Source organism: Berghia stephanieae, chromosome 5 (assembly GCF_034508935.2).
Source record: "Berghia stephanieae isolate SIO BIC M18660-M18661 chromosome 5, UCSD_Bste_1.3, whole genome shotgun sequence".
Lineage (NCBI taxonomy): Eukaryota > Metazoa > Mollusca > Gastropoda > Nudibranchia > Aeolidiidae > Berghia > Berghia stephanieae.
In genome coordinates this window covers 36490675-36509636 of record NC_088364.1, presented here as the reverse complement: position 1 = coordinate 36509636, position 18962 = coordinate 36490675, and the positions used below count along the sequence as shown (strand labels likewise).

Below are 18962 nucleotides of genomic sequence, written 5' to 3'. Positions count from 1 at the left end.
CCTGGTGATGGCCAAAAAAGCCTGAAAATCGATGTTGACAGACTCAAAATTGTGGCAATTCTTAATCCTTTGCTCCCTTGTTGTTTTTAACCTGTTGATCACTCAATATATTATTATTACAATTCTCTCACTATGATTGCCTTTCCTTTCTTTGATCAATACTGGAGTCCGTGGTCAACCTTTTTCTCGAATTATGCGTTGCCGGTTGTCTTCATTCACGCAATTTACATACCATTATGATGATGATGATGATGATGATGATGATGATGATGATGGTGATGATGATGATGATGATGATGATGATGATGATGATGATGATGATGATGATGATGATGTTAAAAAGGGTCACGAGAAAGAAATAAGTTGATAGTAGAAAGAGCAAACATAACACATACCTAAAAACTTTAATAAAATCATATAAATACAAAAATTCTTTCCATGTGAAAGCAAAAATTAAAACAAGAGCATTTTTGAAGTATTTGTAACAGTAACAGATTCCTACTCTTTTACTTTTTTTTTTATGGCAGATCATCTGGCATGGGACGTGACATAAAGTAAATTGCCTCTCGTGTACTTTTTAAATAAACAATTTGCTTTTATCTGAAAATGTTTTATAACCCTTCCTCTGACATAAACCACTAATACTTCATTTAGTTATTCAGTAATTTCACCATTTCACATTTCCTATCAGAACTCAAGAATTTTATGTTGTTTCTATCTTCATGGAAAACGATTGCAATATAATACAGAATAGGCATTGAATGAGCTATTCGGTTTTGTCGGGTAACTTATAATATAATATTATAGTTGTGTTACTCTGTATGACATCGTAATCATTTCTTGTTTTTAGTTTTCCAACATAACATTCGAAGCTTTGTAACCTCTTCCTTAAATCTGGAGCTCATGTTGTAGTAAATGATGAAATTTAAACTCGAATTTATCAACTCAAATACTTGCCAAAACGCACCTAGTATTTTTTCAACCTCAGAATCATCTTTTAAATAATAGAAAAGCGTATGTGCAGGGCTCGGTAAATAGCAAACGACGAACATTGCGGAAATAGTCATCACCATGTATATCAATTTCAGCTCTCTCCCTTTTATCTCCTTTACTTTCTTTGGATCCTTAGTGGAGGCCGAATTCGACCTTTTTGTCGTTGCTGATTGTCTGAACTTCTTTGAAACATATACTTTACACATAATGATGATGTTGAAAAGTACTACGAGAAAGACGTTTAATGGTCGGAATATCGCGGCATTTATAATGCCAATGTACATATCTAGAAAAACAAACATCATAGAGAGTTCAAAATCCCCCCATTTCAATAAGTAAAATTGAAACAAACTTGGTATATTGGTAATAAAAATCAGAATGAATAATACAAGTGCGATTACACACGAACGTACAGGAGTAAATACTGTTTTTACGTGGAAAGGGAAAACCACGCTAAACATCCTTTCAAAAGACAGAAAGGAAACAATCCAGCTAGCGAATTGGCCCATCAATGTAGTTGTTGGTTTGATGACAGAGGGGATTATGCCAAAAAGATGAATTTCAGAATCATTAAACTTGGTTCCCCTAACAAAGTGAAAGACCATTGAATGAAATATGAACACGCAGGAGATGGATGCAAATACACAGTAGATGAAGTCTGAAACTGCAAGGAATGTAAGAATTGGTGTGCAGCTATCCGCCATAATTGTTTGGCGATAGAAGACGACGATGTTGATTGCGTTTGAGACAATGCCAAAACCCGATATTATGAAAGAGATGGATGCTTGAATCCCATAGAGAAGAAAGTAATTCGTCGATTGAGTAAATGGAAAAAAAACTATTTCATAATTTTTACGAGTATAATTTAAACTTGTAGTGGTAGCCATTGTGGAATTGGACAAAATCCTATCCACAACATCCGTGTAAACTGCAACAAACAAAAGTAAAACAGTGGGTCACATTTTATACTCGTTAATATAAGAAATACGAGTCGTGGGAGCTGCGAGAATCCTGGGATTGTAAAAATATTAATGAATTGGTGAAACTCGAAAGGCTTTGGATAGAAATAGTACAAACGTTTAGCGTTTCAGCTATGTGGTCTAATGGTGTGACACTCGCCTACGGACCGAAGATCCAGTGTTCGTGTCCCGATCTGAGCGGCGCATAGTTGAGTCCTCCTAAAAGAAAAGCTCTTTATGTACATTATATCACCGTACTCAGGTGTAAAATGAGCACATGGCCATTAACAACATTGTTTCTGTCGGAAAACAAAGAACAAGCCTAGGAGACGACATGTCACGTCTCGTCTTTCATGTTAAGTATTACCGTTGACTTGGGATCCTTTGTAAAACGATTTCAGCACATTTAGTGGATTTTTTAAAATACCAACCCTTCGTCGGCAAATAATATACTGAGGAACGTTGAAAACAAAAACACAAAATTTAGTGACTAGAGAGGTGGGCCTTTGGCCGACCAACCTCCGCTGCACGTCCAACTCGCCTTGAGCATGCATTCACGTAAAATATAAAGATTTTTTTTAAAAACCTACCTCTGTTTCAAAAACTAGCATCTTTCACCTTTCTAAGAAACATTTTGATTTTTCAGAACTTTAGTTCGTTAAAAAATACCGGCCAATCTGACCCGTTGAGTCGAATGAAAACGAAATTTTGTTGTTTACACGGTTCAAAGGAAATGTCGTAAATAAGCTTTCATGGACTTCCTGTGTTGTTTTTACAGTGTCACGTGACCTTTTTGAGAAATTTGTCGTCTGCTACAAATAATTAGACCGGTAGGGGGTAGATATTTTCGTTGGCGAAGAGAAAAAGTGAGTATTATATCTTGGACTTGTAGAGAGGCCTAGGGTCCACCAGCAGTCAAGTTGATTGAATAAAAGAAAAAAAGGCCTTTTTTATCCGCCGCCACCACCACCGTGAGAGTGGAGGGGGGGGGGGGTGCATGCCGACGAGAGGGAGACGTGTCGATTGGTGACCTTGGTGACGTAGACATCTCAAGGATGCTGGCAGTTGCAGTTGCAGGTGTTCTTAACCCCTTAACAGCGAAGCTAATTTTTTGCTTTTAGATAGTAGCTTGCTTTTATCTTTATTATTGTTAACGGGGAATACAGCGTTTCCACCAAGAGAGTAGTCAGACTATCGCAACTCGGACTTCAATTGTCTATAATAGTTTTGCCGTTACTTGTCTTTTGATGATAGAAGATTTGGTGTTAGGTCAAAGATCGAATTTCGCCGCTAAAAGGTTGCATTGCTACTGGGTTTGCTCTTCCCCCTACCCACCTTTTTTTTTCTTCTTTTTTTTTCACCTTAGTATTGTTGATTGCTGCTATTTCCTTTTTTATGATTAGCAAGTGCCGTAGGAGTCTCACTGGATGCAGGAGTACTGCAATTAACCCTTTGCCAGTGACACTGATTTTTTTGTTTTTCAAATAATAGTCTTCATTTATATTATTTTTTAACGCAGAAAAAACAAACGTTTCCACCATAAGAGCAGTAAGAATATTGATAAAAAGCGCTTTGAGCACGTTGGGTGGATATTGCTCTATATAAAAGCTCAAGTTTTTAAATTGTAATTTGTTTTTTGTCTTTTGATGAAAACGGTAAGATTTTATTTTTGGTCCAAGTAAGATTGATATTCGCCTTTAAAAGGTTAAGTTGTTTTGTTTTTTCAGTTTTTGTTTTGTTTTGTTTTTCAAATGCGGATACGCTGCTTCTTCCTTTTTTTCCTCAACTGGCAAGCTATCGCCGTACTTACCCGCATGGTTTGCACACACAAAAGGATACATCTAAGTCACAAAACCTTACATCCAGGTCACAAAATCAGACAACTAGGCCACACATCAAGACATCTCTGTTTCGTTTGTTCCAAGATAGCAAAACAAACCAGACGTCTTGGAGTTCGAAAAAGCTTTCCATAAAATATTTGGTATTTGCAAGACCCCCAGAAACCAATTCCCTATACAGCTCTTGTGCACGGTTACTTATGACCTTGATTTCTTTCGTACCCACCCCCCAAAATCCCACTTATTGTGTGGTATAGGCAGAACATAGTAAATAGCTGGACTGCCACATGCGTGACTAAATTGGCCAAAGAGAGAATCTATACTTTGGCATTAGACACCCATTACCTGATGTCTTGGTTTTTAATCCTAGCCTAGTGAGAGAGAGAAAACAAAACAATCATACATGTATCTGCAAACAACAGAACGTTTTCATTTTACATTGAGATGGGAAGGGGAAGGGATAACATTATGACAAGAGAGAGAGAGAGAGAGAGAGAGAGAGAGAGAGAGAGAGGGTGAGAGAGAGAGAGAGAGAGAGAGAGAGATGGGCGGGGGGATGGGGGGATAGTAAGGGGGAATGGGTAAAGATGAAAGAAACAATGGGTTGCCTGATGACGTAGATCAAAGGATTGTTACAGCGGTGTTCACGGAGCGTACTTCGTGAAATTTTAACCTTTTACAGTGACACTGATTTTTTTCTCCAGATTGCTTATGCAGAATAAATCGTTTCCACCAAGAGAGCAGTAGTAAGAGTATATTTCGACTCGGGCTTCAATTAAACTATAAATCGCAAAGCTTGTCTTTTAATGATACCATTAAGACTAAGATCTGGAGTTTGGGGAGTGTAAGATGGAATCTCGCCATTAATGGTTAAAATTGTTTTGATTTAAAAAAAACAACTCACACACACACACACACACACACACACACACACACACACACACACACACACACGAGCGCGCGCGGTCACGACAGCGAGGACCATCACTGACAGAATGTTGCAACGGTAAACCGGTTTACGTGTACATAGATCCTGAGGCTAGATGCCCCGTTACCGTGTACGTAGGCACTCCCAAAAAAAAAGGAAGAAAGAAAGAGACACACACACACATACTCACACACACACACACACACACACCACACACACAGTCTCGCATCCTCTACGAACTAATTTTGCGCACCAATTTTTACTGCACTTATGCACCAAATTGCATACCTATCTAGGGACACTTTTTTCCGTATCTTTTTCTCAATAAACTTTTTAAAAAACCTGTGTTTTGCGCGGCTATTGCGCGGCAGGCGGCTGGCACTAGGGGCACCAACCTATGGGTCAGACGAGAAAAACACACGATTTAGCATGAAAATATTTAGGATATAATTTCAAACACAACTTTTGAAATTCATCAAGGATTGTCTAGTATCGAATGTTTTTTGATAGAAAACAAATGTATCTTCAAATCTAAACTGCTTTTGACGGTAAGCGGTAAGTTTTTATTTATTTTTCTGTCCAAACGAATTATTTGTCCTGGTTATAGAAGCTAAGTATTGGTAACACCGGCTCAGCTCTCTATATTGTAGCGTGTGTTATCGTTGGTGGATGGAATTTGAATGAAAAGAAAACGTGTTAGTGGATGAATGGAGAGTCCCTAGAGTGTGATAGGAATGTTGAATAAAAATTAAAATGCGATAAATGAAATAGTTGAAATTCCCTTCATTCATCCCACAGGGGAAATTTGTCTTTAGGGTCTATTTCGAGGGAAGAACGGAATACCGCATGCGCAGGCGTCAGTCGAAGAGCAGCGCCCCAAGAGCAAGAGCGAATTAATAAGGGAAATAAATATTGATGATTTGGTGGCCTTTAAAAGAGCGGATTTTGAAATTTATTACGGTTCACTTTATTTGACTAAGTCTGTTTTTTGTGGTCTGTCTCCGAAGGCAAAAAAATATTTTTATGGACCCTTTCTTCAGCACTGACAAGGACGTCAAATAAGTGAAGTTGCTGTACAAAATAGTATAGGGTCTTGATAGCTAATATAGTGGAATGGCGGGAAACGGTGCACTCTCTGCAATCTGAAACCACATCGGCATCAATGGCGTCTTCTAAAATTTAACTATTGTCGAGTGGTATCGAGACTAAGTACCAGTAATAGTGGCATTGACCTTGCCGATAATATCGACACCGAGAAGCTGAACATTGGCATTGCATATAAGAGAAATTGAGAAAGTGATTTTTTGGGGGGAGAGGGTGGGGATAAGAAGTCTGCCTCATTTACCAACACTTAGACCGGGATTGGCCAGGGCAGCTTAGATAGATTGACAGTCTTGCACATAGTGGGTGATGTGGGGAGCGTTTCGCATCAGCCTTTTTGTTGAAAGCCATGTAATATTGATATTGGGAATTCCATTACTGGTATCAGTATCGAGAAAAGCTGACACGGCACAGGACTAGACTTGACTGCTAACATCGCAGTTATGATCAATGGCGATTCACTGTATGTCATTGAACAATAAATTTGTTGCATTTTCTTTGGCTGTTATTTTACATCACAGCGTGATATCTCTGCATTTTCTTTGGCTGGTATGTTTTATTTCACTGCAGGATATATTGACCGTATTTAAATTGTATTAATACATTTTTTAAAAGACAAATTATTGTCGGTATCAATGGTCCGCAAGGTCAATATAACCATCTTGTGGTAAAATTTATGTCATTTTAGGTGATTTTTATTGACTTATGTTATTGTTATATTGCGAAAAAAAAACTGGACTTTGATGTCATGTTGATATAAGCGTGATGTCGATATAACCGTTGTCGATTGATCCGTTCTGCACTGTAGTAGCAGTAGAAGTGGTGGTTGTAGTAGTAGTAGTAGTAGTAGTAGTAGTAGTAGTAGCAGTAGTAGTAGTAGTAGTAGTAGTAGTAGTAGTAGTAGTAGTAGTAGTAGTAGCAACAGTAGTAGTAGTAGTAGTAGTAGTAGTAGTAGCAGTGGTAGTAGTAGTAGTAGTAGTAGTAGTAGTAGTAGCAGTGGTAGTAGTAGTAGTAGTAGTAGTAGTAGTTGTAGTAGTAGTAGTAGTAGTTGTAGTAGTAGCAGTAGTAGTAGTAGTAGTAGTAGTAGCAGTAGTAGTAGTAGTAGTAGTAGTAGTAGTAGTAGTAGCAGTAGTAGTAGTAGTAGTAGTAGTAGTAGTAGTAGTAGTAGCAGCAGTAGTAGTAGTAGTAGTAGTAGTAGTAGTAGTAGTAGTAGTAGTAGTAGCAGTAGTAGTAGTAGTAGTAGTAGTAGTAGTAGTAGTAGTAGTAGTAGTAATAATAATAATACACATTTATATAGCGCTCATTCTCGTGTAAAACACAAGCTCTGGGCACTTTACAATATAAATATCAATTTTAAGTGAAAAAAAAAAAAAATAAAATAACAACAATAATAATTCATAGCCAAATCAAGGATTCATATAGAGTCAAGAAAAACAAATACAGTAAAAATGTGTCTTGAGATTCTTTTTAAAAGTAGGTAAGGACTTGCACTCCCTCAGACCACGTGGTAGTTCATTCCAAATCTTGGGGCCGAAACAAGCAAACGATCTATCACCAAATTTTGTTCTTGATCTTTTTTCCGAAATTTTCGTTTGGTCATTACATGATCTTAAAGTGTAATTTTCAAATTTACACATGACCACGTGATCTGTGAGATATGCCGGTGCTATACCAGCCAAACACTTATAAACAAGACACGCTGCTTTGTAATATGTGTGCTTTTCAATGGGCAACCAGTGGAGAGAGGCCAACAAAGGGGTTGCATGATCAAATTTTTTTTGGCCAAAAACTAATCTTGCTGCACTGTTTTGCAGTAGTTGCAATTGTTTAATAGAAGCCTGAGGCAAGTTGACAAGCAGCGAGTTACAATAGTCTAGTTTCGAAAAAATGAGGGAAACAACCAATGTTTTACATGTTCCAATTGCAATATACTGACGGATCGAACTGATTTTCTTCAATTGAAAGTATAAAGATTTACAGAGAGCAGAAATGTGAGCTGACATTTTCATTTCTGAATCAAAATAGACACCCAAATTTTTCACAGTCTTTGAAACTTTGATCTTTTCACCCCCAATCAACACCTCAAGACCATCATTTACCTTCAACTGCCCTCTATTTCCCACAATCATCACTTCTGTTTTTGACTCATTTATTTTCAACTTGTTTGCATCCATCCACTCTTTCACATCCGTCACACATTCTTCCACACGTTTCACAATATTTTCGAGATTTTTAGTTTTATCAGTAGCATAAAGTTGCGTATCATCTGCATAGAGATGATAGCGCAGCCCATGACCAGTGATGACATTAGATAATGGAGAAGTATACAAAACAAAAAGAATTGGACCCAAAACAGAGCCTTGAGGAACACCAAAAGACAATGTATGTTGACGAGAAAGTTTATCTAAAATCATAACCTGTTGCTTTCTGCCATCTAAATAAGATTCAAACCACTGCAAGACAGTCCCAGACAAGCCAAAGGTTATATTAAGTCGTTTAATGAGAATACCGTGATCAATAGTATCAAACGCCGCCGAAAGGTCTAACAATGTCAGAAGAGAAACAGAACCTTTATCTAAAACATCAAGCAAATCACTCGCAACACAGCACAGAGCAGTTTCTGTGCTGTGGTAAGAACGATAAGCTGACTGAAATTTTTCCCATAGATTGTTTTCATGGAGATGTTGTGAAAGACGTCTGAGTACAACTTTTTCAAGGATTTTAGAAAGAAATGGCAGATTTGAGACGGGACGGTAGTTACTAAGGTCATTTACATTGAGATTTTGCTTTTTTATGAGAGGCTTTACAATTGCATGTTTATAGATATCTGGGACTTGTCCTGAGATAAGTGACTGATTTATAATATAAGTTATGCAAGGTATCAATTCAGGAAGACATAATTTCAAAATATTAGTTGGTAAAGGATCTAAATCACATGACTTCGAGGAAGATGAAAAAATTATTTTAGAAATCTCTTCTTCAGTTGTTTCTTTAAAACAAGAGAATCCATGTGAACCCGAAAAAGGGTGGAAATTTATATCTTCATTTTGCACGAGGTCCAAATTGTTCCGAATTTTCGATATTTTTCCCGAAAAGAAATCTGAAAATGCATCCGGCTGCTTTTCTACCGGGATATTAGTGGGTAGACACATGCCCTTTTCTTCCCCTAAAAGTTCCTTTGAAACAGAGAAAAATTCCTTAGTGTCCCTCACTGATGACAGTTTTGTGTTATAATAGTTTCTTTTTGCTCTTTTGCAGGTGGTTTTATACTTATGCTTTTTTGCTATATATATCAGCCGGTCAATCTCAAGGCCCGATTTTCTCCACGATGCCTCTGCATTCCTTTTTTCCCTTTTGGCAGTTTTTTCACTCTGGTTAAACCACGGAGACGGTAGTAGTAGTAGTAGTAGTAGTAGTAGTAGTAGTAGTAGTAGTAGTAGTAGTAGTAGTAGCAGTAGTAGTAGTAGTAGTAGTAGTAATATACATACTATTATTATATTTACATAGACCGTCTATACAAAATTACATAGATAATTTTCAATGCGCCTTAGAATAAAAAATATAGTAAGCAGTTTGGAAAAGGAAAATGTTGACACTTCATATTGACAACGACGGACATAAACAAAACAATTACAACAGTGGCTAATCAAATTACAAAAATGTTTCTGTGAAAAAGAATGGTTTTGATATGGATTATAAGTTTAAATTGTCTTCGCACCTCTAATCGAGGCCGGTGAGTGGTCCGACAACATTAAAAACCTCTTCCCCTTTCCCAGGTTTGACAGTTCTTTGCCAAGATGAGGGTCATTTTCATGATCGATATTTGAAGACGAGTTTTCTGGTCAAATTTTTAAATAGTGTTTTGTATGTTTTGTTTTGTTTTTGTTTTTTAATTTATAAATTTATTATTTTTTTGTTCGTTTTCTTTTTTTGTTTTGTTTTCGGAGCACGCAGTGTTGTTGTCAATTCTATAAACTGAACCTAAGCGTCATACCATTGCTGGTGACTGTGGTAATGTGTGGCTAAGCCGTCTACTAATGGTATGACACACGTCTTCGGATCGGAAGGTCCTGTATTCGAGCCCCGCTTTGAGAGGCGCATAGTTGAGTCCTTGTAAAACATTCTCTTTACTCACTTTATATCGCCGACTCAGGTGTAAAATGAGTCTCTGGCCGTTAACAGCGTTGTCTCTGTCGGGAAAAAAAATTGTAATAGCGCCTAACAGGCATCATGTCTCGTCCTTCATGCTATGTGTTGCTATTGGCCAGCGACCTTTTATAAAGTGCGTTGAGCACGTTTAGTGGATATTACGCTATATAAAGCTCAAGTTAACTTCAATCTTCCGCATCTAAATCATTCTGACACAATACAGTGTTGATTCAGATGGTCACAAATTCTTACCCATTGTAGGGGATGATGATGATGACGCCGAGAGCTGGAAGCGGGAAGCGCATGTAGTTTCAATTATATAACGTTTTGTTGAATCCTGGCCAAGGCAGCAGTCATTTCATTGATTAGTGGGTGGGGTTTGTCTGTCAATATCTGTCAACCAGCAGTTGATGTGAGATAACATCACTCAGAGACAAACCCATTTTAATTCTCTCCTTACCAATCCTTTTCAGCATTTTCCCAAATTGGCAGGCTTACCCAGCAGAAAAATAGATTTTTGTAATCAAACTAGCTCTCTACAAAACAACTTTATGTTTTTATTAATCAAACAAAAATCATTCTTCAAAGTTTGTGATGAACAAAATAAATCTGAATAATATAAGAAAAATGTATATTGTGTCGTAACAAATGTGACGATTTTCCTAAAGGTGGTAAGGAGAGGGTTAATAATTGATTGTCAAAGGCGCCGTGGAGTTTTTCGTCCCCCTGGCAGAGGAGACTCGAGTATGGATGGATGGATGGATGATGAGGATAATAGCTACAAAATTTATGATGATAATGACGATGAATTTGATAGTGATGATGATATCGGGATAAGTGTGATGATGCTTAGGTATGACAATGAAAATAACGATGACTATATAAATTATAAAACAACAATAGTAATGATAATAATGATGATGATGATGATGATGATGATAATAATAATAATAATAATAATAATAATAATAATAATAATAATAATAATAATAATAATAATAATAATAATAATAATAACAATAGTGATAATAATAATAATAATAATAATAATAATAATAATAATAATAAGAAGAAGAAGAAGAAGAAGAAGAAGAAGAAGAAGAAGAAGAAGAAGAAGAAGAAGAAAAATAGTAAGAATACTACTACTACTACTACTACTACTACTACTACTACTACTACTACTACTACTACTACTACTAATAATAATAATAATAATAATAATAATAATAATAATAATAATAATGGTGACGATAAGGATTATAATACAATGCGATTGTCAATGACCTAGTTAAAAGATCTCCCTGTCGGGGCCACATAAAGTCAATAAATAATATTATTAAGAGTGTGTAAAATGGTTGTGAGTTCAAAAACTCCAAATAAAAGAGCAAAAGAAATCAGTAGGACTCGGTACATCTTAAAGAGATCCTTCAATTATGATTGTTATTTTCCCTACCATGTAATTACGTGGAAACCAAAGACGACTAGATATTCTAGGATTCTTTGGTAGGAACAGATAATAAACAAAACAATTATTTTGATTTTTAAAAATATGGGCTCAGGTGTTTGAATTGAGCTTTGATTTTCTTTCAATTTAATTACTTTCTTTTTCCTTCTCTTTTTCTTTTTTTTTTTTTTTTCCTTTAAAAAAATGTTTTTGCCATCACTACTTTCGGCTCAAAACCAATATTCTCTTATGGGTGGAGGATAAAATGGAAGTGGTGAAAATCTATGTATCTGGATAAGTGCAATACCAGTTATATCGCCGGCCACGCTTAACCGCAACCCCCATACCGAATCGAGTTTATAATTGTTTGTTCGTTATAACGCATGACAGTTTAAAACTAGGTGGCCGGATGGTGACAGTAATCGTGGAAAAATTCTGGTCTCCACGAGTGTCCTTGGGTAAGGCACTTAACACACATTGCTACACTCGACTCAGATATGAATGAGTACCTGGCTGGAGTCAGTGACGAATAATGTAAAGATGTTAGTACAGAAAGGACGTCTAACAGGCGACTGATACTGTGTGAAATAGAAATTTGGTTCCATAATATGGCCTGCTGAGAGAATAATTGAAACAATTTGAAGTGCAATGATCTTGGAAATACGCTGTGTAATTGTTCATTTTAAACATCTTTATCGATGTATGTATAAAGTGAGAGTTTTCTTGGTAAATCCGTGGAAATACGATGTGTAATTGTTCATTTTAAACATCTTTATCGATGTATGTATAAAGTGAGAGTTTTCTTGGTAAATCCGTGGAAATACGCTGTGTAAATGTTCATTTTAAACATCTTTATCGATGTATGTATAAAATGAGAGTTTTCTTGGTAAATCCGTGGAAATACGCTGTGTAAATGTTCATTTTAAACATCTTTATCGATGTATGTATAAAGTGAGAGTTTTCTTGGTAAATCCGTGGAAATACGCTGTGTAAATGTTCATTTTAAACATCTTTATCGATGTATGTATAAAGTGAGAGTTTTCTTGCCAAGGTGTAATAAAGGTGTTTTGTCATTGTACAGCAGATTTATTCCACGAACGCAAATGAAATTATTGTACGATATATAATTACAGTTCAGTATAATAATTTCAATGGAAAAGATATCTATACAATAATCATAAAAAGAGAAGATAGTTGGCAAAGATAATCAATTAATTCTTTTAAAACTTATTCTTTCATCAATTTTTCATCAATATCTGACTCACTTTTCACTCTTTGCAATATCTCCATTATTATACATCCAAGAAATATATTGATTGCTATATTGATGATAATAATAATACATAGCTGTTTTTAGGAACATAATTGGTTCGAGGAGAAAAAAGACGTAAAATTTCGATAAAATATTATGCTATGGAATGAAAGCAACCAATCTAAAGTGATGATATGCCGGGTATTTTTTGGTTGATTCTGACAATATAATAACAGTAAAATCATGGTTGCTTTACCCTACCAAAATACATTTAACTGTGCGCTTTGTGGTAACATGAAGCCAGGGAAAAAATTTTTATAAGTATCAGCATGCTCACTATTTTAATATAGAACTAATCAAATATCATGATAGTGTTTTGAATCCAAGAATACAACGGCATAAAAAAAAAGCAATATGGCAACTCTAAACTCAAACCAAATTAATTCAGATAGTCAAAAGGATATTCTATTTAGAGTCTATATGTGATCATCGTCTGAAATGGGTTTAATGCCGGGTGAGCCAGTTGCATAAAAAAGGAATTCATAGTCAAAGCGACTAGAAATAGTAGAAATGTCTCATTTTAATTCTCGTTCCTTTAAGAAACTATAATTGTTCTCACTATTGACCATAGTCTCATTTTAGTTGAATAAAAACTCAATTCAAGTATTTAAATCACCCTCGACCTACAAACCAGAATATGTCACTTCTGTCCATTAAAACAAGACCATGGCTATTGGTCAGTACTAACGATGTACCTTAGCGCTTGTTCGTCAGTGCTGACAACTATTTTTCTAACGCCCATTTGTCAGTACTATTATTTAGTTTAGTGATAGCCATATTACTTCAAAATCTCTTGAATATCGGTTTAACTTTATGGCAAGCCACCAATTGAAAATAGGTCAGGGGTATGGTCAGTACCACTCCCTTTATTCTGTGGTCAGTACTGACCAATAACCCCGCCCCTGTGGAGTAGCTATTGGTCAGTACTGAGCGGTGGACAGGTAAATACTTCATCTAAATCTTTTAACTTTTAAAAAAATACTGACTTAAGAACCACAAGTGGAAATAAATCCGAAAAACACAATCAAATAAACATATCACGACTAATCACGATTGCTGATTAAAAAAAAAAACCAACAAAAACAAACTAAACTTGGGTGCAGAATCTTTATGAAAAAGATGAGTCCAGATAAGATTAATAGTAACAGACTTATCAGCATTTCTTGAACAAAAACACTATGATTTTGGACATGAAATATTTCTAGATATTGCATGGCGTTAATGTGATTCTTATTCCCGGTCATTTCAGCCTACTAACAAACAAAAATATTTACTGCATCTGGTACTTGAAAGGACATTTCAAAATGAAAAATTGAAAAAAAGAAAGAAAAGGACGTTCAAAGTGAAATCATACGGCAGATTTACTTTTTGCGTTTTTTATTTCCTTCAGTATTACCTCCTTTCATGATATCATATGCATGTATATAACGGTGTATCTTTTTTACGAAACCCGCCGGAACCCGCCGAAACCCGACGAATCCCGACAAAGTTATGGGAAGTAGGTGGCAGTGGGGAGTGAACCTGGAACTCAGGGAAGTGTACACCATTGGGGAGTGAACCTGTTCCTGGGTTTCGGCGGGTTTCGTAAAATAGAACTAGTGCTTTTTTACGAAACGCGCCGAAACCCGCCGAAACCCGACAATATCCAGCAAAGTTATGGGAAGTAGACAACTGTGGGGAGTGAACCCGAGACTAAGGCTATTGGCCGGTTTCGGCGGGTTTCGATAAAAAGAATTAGTGCTTTATTACGAAACCCGCCGAAACCCGACAATATCCGGCAAAGTTATGGGAGTTTGGCAACAGTGGGGGGTGGTCCTGGGAATCAGGGCGGTGTATACCAGTGGGGAGTGAACCTGGGACTGTGTAAAAAGGATATCAGTGGGAAATAAAACTGGGACTAAAGGGAGATGGATACCATTGAAAGTTGAAGCCGGATATGAGAGTTTGGTACCAGAGGAGAATGAACCTGACACTATAGGAGGTGGGCGCCAGTGGGGAGTGAACCTGGGACTATGTAAACAGGATATCAGTGGGAAATAAACCTGGGACTAAAGGGAGATGGATACCATTGAAAGTTGAAGCCGGACATGAGAGTTTGGTACCAGAAGAAAATGAACCTGACACTATAGGAGGTGGGCGCTGGTGGAGAGTGAACCTGGGACTCAGGGAATTGCACACCAGTGGGGAGTTAACCTGGGAATATGTATAAAGGATATCAGTAGGAAATAAATCTGGGACTAAAGGGAGATGGATACCATTGGGAGTTGATTTATTTCCCACTGATATCCTTTTTAGATTATTCCCAGGTTAACTCCCCACTGGTGTGCAATTCCCTGATTCCCAGGTTCACTCCCCACTGGCGCCCACCTCCTATAGTGTCAGGTTCATTCTCCTCTGGTACCCAACTCCCATATCCGGCTTCAACTCCCAATGGTATCCATCTTCCTTTAGTCCCAGGTTTATTTCCCACTGATATCCTTTTTACAAAGTCCCAGGTTCACTCCCTACTGGTGTACACCGCCCTGATTCCCAGGATCACCCCCCACTGTTGCCAAACTCCCATAACTTTGCCGGATATTGTCGGGTTTCGGCGGGTTTCGGCGGGTTTCGTAATAAAGCACTAATACCTTTTTTTCGAAACCCGCCGAAACCGGCCAATAGCCCTAGTCTCAGGTTCACTCCCGACTGGTGTACACTTCCCTGAGTCTCGGGTTCACTCCCCACAGTTGTCTACTTCCCATAACTTTGCTGGATATTGTCGGGTTTCTGCGGGTTTCGGCGGGTTTCGTAAAAAAGCACTAGTTCTTTTTTACGAAACCCAGTCCCAGGTTCACTCCCCAATGGTGTACACTTCCCTGAGTTCCAGGTTCACTCCCCACTGCCACCTACTTCCCATAACTTTGTCGGGATTCGTCGGGTTTTGTCGGGTTTCGGCGGGTTTCGGCGGGTTTCGTAAAAAAGACACACCCTGTATATAACGGGATACTTCTACAACGGGTAGTCCACTATCGGCGTTGTAATCGGGTACCACTATAGTCATGAATTAGGCCCAGCAAAACCCTTCGTTGTCTTTAGTTGTAGCCTAGAAAGAGGAGCTAGCGTTAGCTCTCCTCTTTCTAGGGTTGTAGGCTTACCTGAACGTAATGCATCGTCTCAATAGCCTTCAACAGTCGTGACGTCACTTAATGACGCATAGATATGAAGTGAGTAGAAAAGTGCCAGAAGACAATAGAGAATAAAAAATTTTTTCGCGGCGGTGGTGGGGTTTGAACCCGCGACCCAATTGGTACGACAACTCCGCCTGGCAGGCGAGAGCGCGGCTCCACCGTGTGAGCCATCCACGAACACAAAAATATTCGTTTCAAACCCAAAGTCATTTCTAGATCCCTCTCTCACCCACTTCTTGAGATCGCCGATTCGTTTGCCACCATCGCGAAGTAATTTTGACCAGCAGTTAAGCTTAATAGCCAATATTCTCATCACAAACATATAACATAGAAACGATTGAGACATTGAGTATGCTCCGGTGTATGGGGTGAATTTTTAATTCAGAAAAGTGAGTGGAGCAGGCACTTATGTTGGTAACAACAAGATATGAAGTGAGTAGAAAAGTGCCAGAAGACAATAGAGAATAAAAAATTTTTTCGCGGCGGTGGTGGGGTTTGAACCTTTTCTGAATTAAAAATTCACCCCATACACCGGAGCATACTCAATGTCTCAATCGTTTCTATGTTATATGTTTGTGATGAGAATATTGGCTATTAAGCTTAACTGCTGGTCAAAATTACTTCGCGATGGTGGCAAACGAATCGGCGATCTCAAGAAGTGGGTGAGAGAGGGATCTAGAAATGACTTTGGGTTTGAAACGAATATTTTTGTGTTCGTGGATGGCTCACACGGTGGAGCCGCGCTCTCGCCTGCCAGGCGGAGTTGTCGTACCAATTGGGTCGCGGGTTCAAACCCCACCACCGCCGCGAAAAAATTTTTTATTCTCTATTGTCTTCTGGCACTTTTCTACTCACTTCATATCTTGTTGTTACCAACATAAGTGCCTGCTCCACTCACTTTTCTGAATTAATGACGCATAGTAACTTAGCAACTGGTTCTAAACTATCGGAACAATGGCGGATGCCCTTATGGAATACTTCTCCAACGAGCATAAAAGTGTATCCAGAGGAGGAAAACATTATAAATCTGATCATGTTTTGACTTTTATACATTCTTATCACATGATACGTGAAAACGGTCTAGCCAGCATGGAGAATAAAAAGTACCGATTTTCTTTCTTAAGAACCAAGCTGCTCGTTGCTGGGCGACGTGACATCGGACTATTGAATCCTATTGGTAAATAGGAGGAGCCGTCGCCTTATATCTATAAAAACAAAGACAACTCGTCACCTTAATTCATTTTTTGCCACATGGTTATCGAATTTTTAACGCCCAACTGTGATTTAAATTAAATACTATCTTTTAAATATACACTCACAAGTTCGGACTAAAGGCCAGAGGTATGCATGGCCTATCTCAATTTATCAAATTAATATATAAGGTGTTGCTATTGGTTCTTGGTTGTATATTTTTACATGTTTGTACATTTGCATATATATATATATATATATATATATATATATATATATATATATATGTATGTATGTATGTATACATTGTCGCCATAGATTCTCAACTTTGTGTTTATACATTTTTATGCATGCCACTTCTGTAAACGAATTTCCATTTTTTTGGATGAATAAAGTATATTATTATTATTTATTATTGAGTGATTTGTTTACCCTACCAATTGCAATCCCCCAAAAACACCAGCCCTCTTCCCCATTTTCGGCGTGAAACATGATGTTGATAATTGATTTTGAAGCCTAAATCATAAAATTAAATTTGATTTGAATTGGTTGGCCCAAAGGAAAGAATGTATGTATTTTAAAAAACCTTCTTTAGGGTCAAGTTTTGTTTTCCTGTAGTCGGTTTTTACTTTAAATTCAATTTTGAAACTTGTTTCATTCCGACATAATACCGAATAGAGGCGGTGGTTCACATTTAATTATATGCATTGATAAATTTAACCGGAAAATGTGTGTCCAAATGACGTCACCCCCTTCATTAAACGTGAACGTGCGATTCGCAATGTGTAGAAAATGTGTTTTTGTCCGTTTTTGATTATATTCTGGACTGAATTGCAACACATATGACACAGATGGAACAGAAAAGGTATCTTGAATAAAAAGATACTTAGTTTTAATAAACAGAAGTCTCTAAATCTCAAAAACACCGGCTTTTCCTGAACAGTGTCGAACTAAGGACCACCCTTTAAGAATTTACGAAATCGTGGGTGTTGAAGCGAATTTCGTGAAAAAAATTTTCAAAGTTTTTAATCGGAAAGTAGGTGACATCGAAAGCAAATGAAAAATTTTGTTGGCGGTTAAGGTGACATCAATGTTTTTATGTCCGAAAACATAAATTTATGTGAAAAACAGATTTGAAAGCAGCCTATCAAAGAGTGCCGAACTTTCGTTCAGTGTCGAATATCGGGCACCCTACCTTATGTGATTTGTTTTCTTAATTCGGTATTGTTTTCAGTTTCTATCAATTGGAACAAATAGTGTGATGTTAAAATACTGGTTATAATCTGCTTGGAAGTGTGAAATTAGTCCTCGGGAGGACCTGATACATGACATAAATTGTGCAACTGATCTTCTGGTTTCAGAATGATGGTATCTTATTTTCAAGCCTAAATCAATACTGGTCGTCAATAAAGACGGTCCATTCACGCTCTTTTACGCCCCGTATTCAAAAGAATCTGCGCATTCATCCTGCTACTAAAATATTGTCAGTTTTTTAATAAGTGGCACGTCTTTTTCTTCTTTTTCTCAACAGTCCCTCAATGCACAGTTGAAAAAATTATATGAACTTCTGAATCAATTTGTCTTGATTAACATATATTAACATGAAAAACTTTTTTATGAATTTTAAAACAATAGGAAAGGATTTTGCATATTACAGCTATATAAAAATGGATAACTGCATGGTAAGGATCGGAACGCATAGTTGTTTTACAGTATCAAAATTATTCATTTTCCGCTTATCTGTTTTTAAGGAATTTGTTGAAATGGAATGCTCGCTTAATTGAAAACATATTTGATATTACATATTTGATATACAGATAGTATTTGAATATGAAGGAACGAATGGCAATCCTTGAATATCAGGCATCTACATTTTATAA

The 18962-nt window shown here is 37.1% G+C and overlaps 1 protein-coding gene and 1 long non-coding RNA gene across 2 annotated transcripts; one reads left to right on the top strand and one right to left on the bottom strand.

The window, feature by feature from the left end:
• Positions 1-367: 367 nt before the first annotated feature.
• On the bottom strand, positions 368-10325 carry LOC144974134 (uncharacterized). The gene is made up of 2 exons (XM_078917035.1): positions 10221-10325; positions 368-1921 (listed from the first exon to the last, which is right to left on the bottom strand). Exons 1-2 carry the CDS (start codon positions 10222-10224, stop codon positions 834-836), a joined length of 1092 nt encoding a protein of 363 aa, XP_078773161.1. The 5' UTR covers positions 10225-10325; the 3' UTR covers positions 368-833.
• Positions 10326-11819: 1494 nt separating this feature from the next.
• LOC144974133 (uncharacterized) lies at positions 11820-16903 on the top strand. Its single transcript, XR_013645646.1, has 3 exons — positions 11820-11870; positions 11960-12081; positions 16813-16903. It is a non-coding gene; the product is annotated as an uncharacterized LOC144974133 (long non-coding RNA).
• The last annotated feature ends 2059 nt before the right edge of the window (positions 16904-18962 follow it).